This window comes from Narcine bancroftii, chromosome 3 (assembly GCF_036971445.1).
Source record: "Narcine bancroftii isolate sNarBan1 chromosome 3, sNarBan1.hap1, whole genome shotgun sequence".
NCBI classification, from domain to species: Eukaryota; Metazoa; Chordata; class Chondrichthyes; order Torpediniformes; family Narcinidae; genus Narcine; species Narcine bancroftii.
This window is the reverse complement of record NC_091471.1, coordinates 247,263,775-247,275,148: the sequence shown is the minus strand read 5'-3', so window position 1 is coordinate 247,275,148 and position 11,374 is coordinate 247,263,775. Positions and strand designations below refer to the sequence as shown.

The window sequence follows — 11,374 nt, the reverse complement described above, 5'->3', positions numbered from 1 at the left end:
ACCTAAAATGACTAAATTTGAGACTTTTCTTATGAAGGTACCTGAGAAGGGTTATACTTCATCTATGTATCAAATATTACAGGATGGTATGGATAAAAAGGATTGGAATAGCGAAAAAATGTATTGCTAGTATGTGGAAAGATACAAATATGATTGATATTAATAGATGGCATAATTAGATCAAATATTGTTTAATAATGGGAAAAATTACATATGTTTTGCATGATAATTATGATGTTTTTATTAATAAGTGGCTGTTATATTCAGAATATTTACATTTCAATTTACACTGATTAGATTTTAATATGTATATTTCACTTTTTTAATATCCTTTTTTTTTTCTTTTTCTATGGCTCTCCTTAGGAGAGTTGGCTGAAGGGGGGATTTCTTTTTTTTCTCTTTCTTCCTTTTTTCTTATTTTTATATAAAAAAATGTTCATGTTTCATTGCTGTATATGTCATATATTATTTGTTTTTTGAATGAATAAATAAAGTTTAAAGAAAGAGAGACTGGGTAGGACACATAACAGCAAAAGCTAGAGGTGTAGAAATATTAATTAATTAATTAAAATTTACCAATCAAAATAGAGAAGGAAATAATAGATCCAACAGGGAGATATGTAATGATAAAGTGTCAGATATACTCAGAATTTTGGAATTTGTCAATATATATGCACCTAGTCAGGAGGATCAAAAGTTTATTCAGGATATTTTATTGAAGATTGTAGATACACAAGGAAATATATTGATAGGAGGGGATTTTAACCTTAATTTGGAACCAATGTTGGATAAAACTGGACAAAAGATGAGCAAAAAGAATAAAGTAGCCGAATATATGGTTAAATCAATGCAGGAAATGAAACTTATGGATATATGGAGGAGGCAGCACACATGAGAGAAGGAATACTCATATTATTCAAGTAGTCATAAAACATACTCAAGGATTGATATGTTTTTGTTATCAGCCCATATTCAAGGGAGAGTTAGGAAAAATTAGTATAAAGCTGGATTGCTATCTGATCATTCACTCCTGTTATTAGCAATAGAACTGGAGGACATCCCACCAAGAACATATAAATGGAGGTTAAACTCCATGCTACTTAGAAGGAAGGAATTTAGGGAGTTTATTGAACACCAAATAAAAACATATTTTGAAATAAACACTGAATCAGTGAAATACAAATTTATATTATGGGACACAATGAAAGCCTTCATTAGAGGGCAGATAATAAGTTATGTAACCAAGATGAAAAAGGACTACAATCGGGAAATTGTACAGAAAAGGAACTAGTAAAAAGGGATGATATAATGAAAAAGAGAGAATTGGTGGATAAAAAAATAAAATACGAAACATTACAAATGTACAAAGTGGAGAAGAATATAATGAAAATAAAGCAAAAGTATTACAAACTGGGAGAAAGAACACAAAATATTAGCCTGGCAACTTAAAACAGAACAAGCTAAAAAAAAAACTGTTTTGGCATCAAGGAAAAAGGACAAACAAATTACATATAACCCAACAGAAATTAATGAAAACTTTAAGGAATTTTATGAACAATTAAACCAAACTGAGAACGAGGGGAAAGATGATAAAATGAACTGCAGAAATTGCAAGAGGAACAAAACAAACTAATAAAACCATTTGAAATACAGGAAGTACAGGATATATGAAAAAAGCTGCCGATCAATAAAACACCAGGAGAGAATGGATTTCCAATAGAATTTTATAAAACATTTAAAGAGTTATTAATTCCTCCTCTCCTGGAAGTAATGAACCAGGTAGAAAAAATACAAAATTTACCAGGCTCGTGTAAGACAGCAGTAATTACAGTAATACAAAAATGGGGAAGGATCCATTAACACCAGCATCATATAGACCAATATCTCTACTTAACTCAGATTATAAGATAATAGCGAAATTATTAGCAAACTGATTGGCCGATTGTGAACCAAAAATAGTAAAACAAGATCAAACTGGATTTATTAAGAAAAGACGAACAGCGGATAATGTCCGTAAGCTTATTAATCTAATTCATGCAGTTCAAGGAAATAAGAAGCCAACAGTGGCTGTTGCTTTAGACACAGTAAAAGCTTTTGACAGAGTAGAGTGCAACTATTTATTTAAAGTATTACAGAGGTCCAATCTACCAGAAAAATATATAAATTGGATTAAAGCCTTGTATCATGGACTGTTGGTGAATCTAAGAGTAAAAGGATATGTATCAAACCAATTTAAATTAAGTAGGTCAACGAGACAGGGATGTCCATTATCCCCCCTCATTGTTCACCTTAGCAATAGAACCATTGACAGAACTGATAAGAACAGAAAATAAAATAAAAGAGATAAAAATAAAGGAGAAGGGGTATGAAATCAGCTTATTTGCAGATGACATCATAGTATACCTAACAGAACCAGAAATATCAATAAAAGAATTACATAAGAAATTGAAGGAGTATGGAGAAATATCGGGGTACAAGATCAATGCAAATAAAAGTGAAGCGATGCCAATGAGTAACGCGGATTATACAGAATTTAAAAAAGAATCACTTTTTAAATGGCAAACATAAGAAATCCGATACCTAGGTATTAGGTTAGATAATAATTTAAGCCACTTGTACAAACTAAATTATCAGCCACTAATAAAGAAATTGCAGGAAGACTTAGGACATTGGAAAGAATTACCACTAACATTGATAGGGAGGGTAAATTGCATTAAAATGAATGTTTTCCCAAGGATACAATACTTATTTCAATCATTACCAATTCCCTTAACAGAGAAATTCTTTAATGAACTAAAGAGAATAATAAAGAAATTATTGTGGAAAGGGGGAAACCGAGGGTAGTGTTAGATAAATTAACAGAGAGGTATAACCAAGGTGGTTTGCAGTTACCAAACTTTAAAAATTATCATTGAGCTGCACAATTAAGGTATTTATCAGATTTTTACCAGACAAGGGAAAAAACAGACTGGACTAAGATAGAACTAGATAAAATAGGGGAGAAGGTACCCGAACATATACTTTATAAGTGGGATGAAAACCTGGTGCGATATAAAAACTCACCAATATTGCATCATTTACTTAATATATGGAAGAAGATCCACTTAGAAAGGAAAAAAAAACAAATTACCAACTACCAAAATTGTTATTGATACAAAACTCACTAATCTCTTTTACAATAGATAACCTTTCCTTTAGAGAATGGGAGAGAAAAGGAATCAAAAGAATAGAAAATTGATCTTTGGGAAATAATTTATTAACATTTGAACAGTTGAAGTACAAATATGGAATAACTCATGGTACAATATTTGCATATCATCAACTGAAAGCTTATTTAAAGGATAAATTGGGAAACAGACTGAGATTACCAGAAGGAAGCAGCTTTGAATATGTGATTAAAGACACAATGATAATTAAAAGATTTATAACAAACATGTACATTAAAGAGAAGGAAAATTATGAAATAAGCTATAAACCTAAACAAAAATGGGAGAAGGATTTAAACAAAGATAAAAAATGAAACATGGGAAAAGTTATGTTCTGGAACTATGAAGAATACAATAAACACAAGATTACACATGTTACAGTATAATTGGTTACGCAGGTTATAAATCACCCCTCAAAAATAAAAAAAAATGGGATGCAACATTATCAGATAGATGTTTTCGCTGTAAGAAGGAAATGGGAACAATACATGCAATTTGGGCATGTGAGAAAGTGAATACGTTTTGGAAAGAACTAAATCAGATATTAAATAAAATCACAAAAAATAACATACCTAAAAATCCAGAGATCTTTATTCTAAGTAATATAAGTAAGAAATTAGGTCTCAAACTGGATAAAGCACAAAAATATTTATTTTGTTAGCCTTAGCAGTAGCAAAAAAATATATAATGTCAATTTGGAAATCAGAAGAGAGCCTGAGAATACAGCAATGGTACATGGAAATGAATAAATGTATTCCATTGGAAAAAATAACAAATAATTTAAAAAATAAAGTCACATTGTTTGAATAAATTTGGGAACCATAAATGGAACATAACAGAGAAGGCTTGCCTTGGACCTCCACCCCCTAAAATGATAAGAAGACAAAACGACTTGATCCAGTGTGTAAAAGTAGATGACATGTTTTTCTTGTTTATTTTTCATTGTGTGAAGACATTGTTTTATTGTATTGTATATGTTGAATATTTATTGGTTTTGGAGGGGGGGTGGGAAGGGGGGGAGGGAGGGTAGGGGGGAAAAAAGGGAGAAAATGCCACTGTGTATATTTAATGAGAAATGTTTGTATATATTTTGGTTGATATGGTTCACAGTGTGAAAAATAAAACATTATTTTAAAAAAACCCTTCCCATAACTCTGTTCCTGGCAACATCTCCTTTCAATTTCATTACTATCTCTCCTGCAGCTAGGGGACTGAAACTGCACAAAATATCATGGAGGCAATTTTCAATGAGTGAGTGTAAGTTTCTCATCTGATTGTACATGTACAACCCGACGAACCAGCATTCTCCAGTCTCTTGGTGTAAAATACACAGATGCATAACCAGATATAATATTATATAGATACAAAAAAACACGAGAGTCTCAGAAGGTTCGTGTGAACAGTTTCTCTCATTGTTTAGCATTCTCACTGCATGTAGGAACTTCAGAACCACAAGGCTCAAAGTACATTCCTCATTTAGCTGCCAGCCTCTTTAGCAGCAGATTGCTAGCCAAGACTAAAATGTTGAACGATATTTTTAACCGGATGTGCTGAGTGAGCAAACTAATTTGGTTAAAGTCTGATATCTGAGCTGGAAATAACCAATGTTGTCGCCCGGCAGGTCATAGAGAAAATCTATAAATACAGAATATCTCTCACCATCCATGGAAGGGGCATCTTTACCTCCTCTGGACGCTACGTGACCTTATTGAGCTTCTCACTGCAGTCATGGCGGCTGCAGACTTTTATGTTTCACCCCAGCATTTGGCAGAGCTGGCTTCAGCAAGGAAGGGGAGCCTGCAAACCTCCTGACTGTTGCCCAAGATGTGCTCCACACCTCAAATGTCCTGATGCTTACCCGAGAAACACGGCGCCCTGTTTACAACAGCTTCATTCACTGTGCCATCAATCTGTTCAAAAGAAGGCTGTGCAAACATTTATCTAAATATTTGGAGTGCAGGCTCCACCATTGAGTCGTTGAGTATCATATTACTTGGAGAGCACTTGGTGGAGAATCTCACCTGGTCCCTTAATGCCAGCTCCATAGCCAAGAAAGCCCAGTAGCTCCTCTATCTCCTGCGAAGGTTGAGGAAAGTCCGTCTCTACATTCTACAGAGGATGTATTGAGAGCATCCTGTGCAACTGCATCTCCGCCTGGTTTGGAAGCTGTACCTCCTCGGACCACAAGACCCTGCAGAGGACAGTGAAATCAGTGGAAAAGATCATTGGGGGCTCTATTCCTACCATAAAGGAAATCTACAACACTTCATGCAGACAAAAGGCGATAAACATTGTGAAGGATTCCACACATCCCTCATGTAAACTGTTCTCCCTTCTGCCATCTGGTAGAGCAGTGGTTCTCAACCTTTTTCTTTCCCCTCACATCCCACTTTAAGTATTCCCTCTTCCATCGGTGCCATCGGTGCTCTGTGATTAGTAAGGGATGTGGACGGAAAGAAAAAGTTTGAAAACCATTGTTTTAATCGTCCCTAATTGACTCGTTATGTGCATGGTTTCAGGTCTCCAAACGAAATAGGCCAATGACAATGTTTCTCAAGCAAAATATTTCAGTAACAATTGAGTCTAGAGCAGTGATTTTCAACCATCGCTTCTCACTCACACACCACTTTAAGTATTCACAGAGCACCGATGGAGTAGGGATTACTTAAAGTGGTAGGTGAGTGGAAAGAAAAAGATTGAGAACCACTGAGTTAGAGATAGCGCAGCCCTTGGGCCCCTTACATCCAGATTGGGCAAGAGCTTTTCCCCCAGAGTCCCGAATGAACAATATTCCCTTGCCGACATGTTTGTCCATGGTCTCGTGCACGGCCAGACTGAGACCACTAGTAAGTTGGAGGAACAACACCTTATCTTCTGACTGGACACCCTCCAACCTTCTCTGGCTTTTGTTTAACCCTCCCACCCCTCCATTTCTTCCCCACCGTTGTCTCTCCTTTTGCACAGATGTGATCAGTTCTACCTGGTCCCTTATCCAACCATCACCTTTTGTTGGTCTGGAATTCCTCCCCCTGTTGTTTGAATTCTGAGACTTTCTGATATATCCTTTTCTGAAGAAGGCAATATATCTAAAAGTCCAGCTGCATTCCTTCAGCTTTTTGATGTGTTTACTACAATCACAGCGACTGCAGCCTATCGTGTTTCCCTCGAACCACAGTCGTCGCCAAACTTTGTCTTTTTCTAGCACAATTATTTTGTAAGGTGGTTTGCATAAATCTTTGCACTGTGAACTTGCTGCATAAAAAAAAGAATTTTGTGACACGTTCATGACAATAAATTCTGCTTCTGTTTCCATTGGCTGCCTAATTGTCCGCTGCCCTAACAACCAGACATAACAGGACTTCAGGGGGTTTGATGGTTTGTGACATTAGTTGATTTGTCTATCCCGTGATATTTCTGATGGCTTGTCAGGAGTGCACCACACTTTCAATGAGTTCATGAGGGTTGCCGGAGGAATCTGACTCCTTCAAAGACGTGAATCTGAAGCCCTTGCCCATTCAAATCCTCACTCTCCCAGGAAGAGTGATTGGATCATCTGGACTCACTGGAATTTAATGAGAGGGGATCTTATAGAAACATGTGGAATTATGAAATACAAAGATAAGATTGAGGCAGGTACATTGTTTCCATTGATGGGGGAGACCAGATCTAGGGGACATAGACTCAAGATCCAGGGGAGTAGATTCAGGGACGGAGATGAAGAGGAACTGCTTTTCCCAGAGGGGGGTGAATCAATGGAATTCACTGCCCATTGAAGCAGTGGAGGCAACCTCTGTAAATATATTTAAGACAAGTTGGATAGATATTTACATAGTCAGGGGAATGGGGGAAAAGACAGGTAGGTGGAAATGAGCCCATCATCAGATCAGCCATGGCAGAGTAGGTTCGACGGGTTGAATGGCTGACTCCTCCTCCCATTTCTTATGTTCTCATTCTTAGGGTAACCATGGATGAACCACAGGGAATACTCTTAATGAGCGGAAAGGCCAAATGTCCTCCTTGGGTGCTGTACAAATGAAATCATTCAATTAACCGCAATCAGGCAGAGAGTCATGAGTAATAAGGCTTTAATCACCTTAAAGCAGGGGTGTCAAACACAAATTCACCGAGGGCCAAAATTAAAAACTTGGACTAAGTCGTGGGCCAAACTAAATATTTATTGAAAATTTTCAACCACATCTGCATGTTTTCTCTTCTTTCAACATATGTAATGTTAAACTTTTTCTTATTAAAATAAATGTTTAACAATAGTTTTGGTTAAACTCTTTCCAGAAGAAGCATTAACAAATGAGAAATAAAATATTCAATAAATAATATTTCTTTATAGCCTTTAAGCTCCTTTTAAATGTTTTTTTTCACAAGCCAACAAGTCAAAAAAATAACAACTTGCTTCAATGAAAATCCAATCTTTCAACTATGAACAGTCCAAAGTTAACCAAAGAAAATATTAATCCAAGCTTACACTCTGATGCATCTGGGTCTAAACCAGATACTTGGCACCTCTTCTTAGATGCAAGTTCATCAAACTCTGGGGTCAGACTCCTGTGTGGTGTTTTGTTTATCTTCATCAAAGAGAAGAGTTGTTCGCAGAGATACGTGCTGCCGAACATTGACAGCATTTGAGCAGCTTGTGCACGGAGTTGGGGCAGTGTGTCGGGAAGGAACTGTGGGAACTGCGCAGCACCGACAGACTCATACTTTGACTCGAGTGTGTCATTACACTGGAGCTCAATCAGCTCCATTTGGAGGTTGGTTGGAGCATTTGTCATGTCAACTACAAACGGATTGCTGAGTAGTTCAAATCTGTATTTCTGGGCTTCAAAGTTAGCAAATCATCGGGAAAACTCCGCACGAAGTACGCTTAGTTTTTCAGCAAACTCTGCACTGGGCAACACGGCAGGTGAGATCTGTTCTTTCATAATTTGGCAGCACAGAAAATGAGCCATGTTTCCCTGCAGCATCTGAGACTCCCACAAGCACAACTTGGTTCTAAAAGCCCTCACTGCACTGTACATGTCTGTAATGACGTGCCCTCGTCCCTGCAGCTGCAGGTTTAGAGCATCGAGATGGCTCACGATGTCACACAGGAATGCCAGCTCACATTGAAACTTTTTATCCATGAGCTCTGTTGTGTCTTTGCTTTTGCTCTCCATAAACAGACATATTTCTTCACGCAGCTCAAAGCATCTCTTCAGTACTTTTCCTCGGCTAAGCCATTGCACCTCTGTGTGATAGGGCACGTCTCCGTATTCTGACCCTAACTCCTCCAGAAAGGACTTGAACTGGCTGTGATTTAAACCTTTGGCTCTTATGAAGTTAACTACTCGAGTTACAATGTTCATAATATGCTCCATTTTCAAGGCTTTGCCACACAAGGCTTCCTCGTGGATTATGCAGTGGTAAACTGTAAGCTCACCTGCATGATTCTCCCGCATCTTCTCCCGAATCTGACTGCACATTGCGGGCGCACCATCTGTCGTTAGTCCCACAAGTTTATCCCAAGGCAGCATCATTTCATTGAGACATTTGAACACCTCCTCGAAGATTTCTTTTCCTGTGGTTGTGCCATGCATGGATTTTAATCCTAAAAGTTCCTCTGTAACGGAAAGTTTCGTGTCCACTCCACGGATGAATATTGACAGCTGGGCAGTATCTGATGTGTCGCTGCTCTCGTCTACAGCAAGTGAGTATGCCATAAAATCTTTCCCCTTCTCCTTCAGTTGTTCTTCTAGATTAGTAGCAAGCTCACAAGCATGCGCAGCCACGGTGTTTCTGCTCAGGTTCACATTTAAAAACGCTTGCTTTTTATCTGGGCAAATGACATCACAAACTTTGAGCAGGCACTTTTTAACAAACTCTCCCTCCGTAAAGGGCCTGGCTGATTTGGCGATCTCTGCGGCCACAATAAAACTAACTTTTACAGCAGGCTCACTTTGGGATTCTGCTTTGGTGAACATAGTTTGCTGTAAAACCAGACTTCTTTTCATCTCCTCCACCTTCTGGAGCTTTTGCTTCTCATTCAGAAAGGTCCAGCGGGCCAGCTCTAATACATATTTGATATGATCTTGCGGGCCAAATATAATTATATCACGGGCCAAATTTGGCCCACAGGCCTGAGTTTGACATGTGTGCCTTAAAGTGTCAGCATGGCTTATATGTTGCTGGCCCGATTCCAAGGCAGGTACTGAGGGAGGGGGTTGGGCATAATAGCCTTTATGGTGATATCTGGGAGGGAGGTTCAGGGGTTGGGCCAGCCCATGCAGCACATCTACACAAAAGTGAGAGCACCACACACATTAAATTGAAAAACAGTCTGTTTCTTAATTGAAGCGAAATTGGGCAACTTTGGCATGTTTTTAGTCTGGATGCAGGTTGGGTTATCATTTTGTGTGGATCTTTGCTCTGTCCACTACAATAACCAGGACTCAGCCACCATTTTAATTCACATTCCCACTCCAACATATTTGTCTACAGACCTGAAATGGAACAGCTTACAAACAAAGAGTGCACTCACTCGTTTCTTTCAGCGCATCGTGAAGCCGACTTTCTTTTACTATCGCTAGACCCAACATCGCATTCTTCAGTTCCCCAAACACCACCCAGCTAAACCCCTCTCATTGACTCACTGCCACGCGGGCGATCCTGACCGCTCTCCCTGTTCTCCTCCCGGAGAAGGTAAGTGCACGCTGCCAAACCGAAGCTACCTGCTAATTTGAAGGAAAAGTGCCCTAATATTTCGTCCGGGCCCTCGTGAATTGGATGACATTAACATGAGGCAGTGGAGATTAGGCTTCGTGCTTGGGTGGTGTATCAACATTACAAATAAAACCTCAAAGATTTACATTTATTCACTGCCTTTTTGGACATTTCTGTGTTCACATTCCACTGTGCGAACTTGATAATAATATGGATGAGGGGAGAATTATGTTGACCTTGCTCTGTGTCAACTGATTATAACTCTGCACTTCTATATCATGTTCCATTAAACCCCTCCTCCCTGATATCTCTCCCTCTGACTCCTTTCTCCCAGCCACCCATCCCTTCCCTCTCCTTTCAGAGAGCTCACCCTAGCAGCTTTTTGCCTCGTTTACCCTCCCACCCGCATCCACCTCTTGCCTGTGGGCTGTGTTCCTCCCCCTGTCCCTTCCGCCCTCCTCTCCTCACCCTCTCCTGCCCGTTTTCTTTGCTCGTACCTTGGCGAAGGGCTCAAGCCTGAAACGGTCGCTGTCCTTTACTTTCTAAGACCGCTGCGGGTGCAGTGAATTGGTAGGGTGTTGTGCTGATGGCTGGCCCTGCCCCATCTGCTCACTTATAACCCTGGTTTCCTGCCTAAACCTAGAACCATTTTGAAAACCACTGTGAGGCCCTACCCTTAGTTATGAGCTAATACCTGTATCCTTATACAGGTACACTATCTGGAACCCTTGGGGGACAGAGTGTTCCGAATTTCGGATTTTTCTGGATTTCGGAAAGCCAGATTTAAACCCACCTGAATTGTGCTGCCGTATCCAACCTCACCCCCTTCCAGTTGCGTTGCCATCCCCCCCTCACCTCACCTGCCCGACTCATGCTGCCAGTCTCTCGCCTGCCCGACTCGTGGTGCCGGTCTCTCGCCCACCCGACTCGCGCTGCCGTCTCTCTCCCCACTTGCTAGATTTTGGAATTTTAGATGACCGGATAAAGGATTGTGTGCCTGTAATCGGATCATTGGTTCCCCTAAAACCTTTTCTTTCCGTTCACTAATCCTGATGCCATAGGTGCTCTATGATTAGTAAGGGGGATGTGGGTGGAAAGGAAACTGTTTTAATTGTACCTCATGGTCTCGTTATGTGCACGGTTTCAGAACTTCAAAGGAAATGGGCCAATGACAATTTTTCTCAAGCAAAATATTTCAATTCCAATTGGGTCCAGAGCAGTGATTCTCAACCTTTTTACCCCATTCAGATGCCACCTTAAGTAGTCCCTTACTAATCACAGAGAAGCTATGTTTTAGGGATCACTTAAAGTGGAAAGAAAAAGTTTGAAAACTACTGCTCTAAATTCTAAAAATCTAACAACATTTGCAGTTCTCTTTGACTTCAGTTCTGAAAATTAGATTTCAATTTTTATCGTTCTTTTCACTTTGCTCTCAGGACACTGCTTAACAACAA

General features: G+C 39.2%; 1 protein-coding gene across 1 annotated transcript; it reads right to left on the bottom strand.

Annotated features, from left to right (window-relative positions):
• Nucleotides 1–7,565: 7,565 nt before the first annotated feature.
• Nucleotides 7,566–9,796, bottom strand: LOC138756810 (general transcription factor II-I repeat domain-containing protein 2A-like). Its single transcript, XM_069923200.1, is given in 2 exon segments — nucleotides 7,566–9,492; nucleotides 9,739–9,796. Coding segments are annotated over 2 exon segments (1,935 nt in total). The 3' UTR covers nucleotides 7,566–7,615.
• Nucleotides 9,797–11,374: the final 1,578 nt, after the last annotated feature.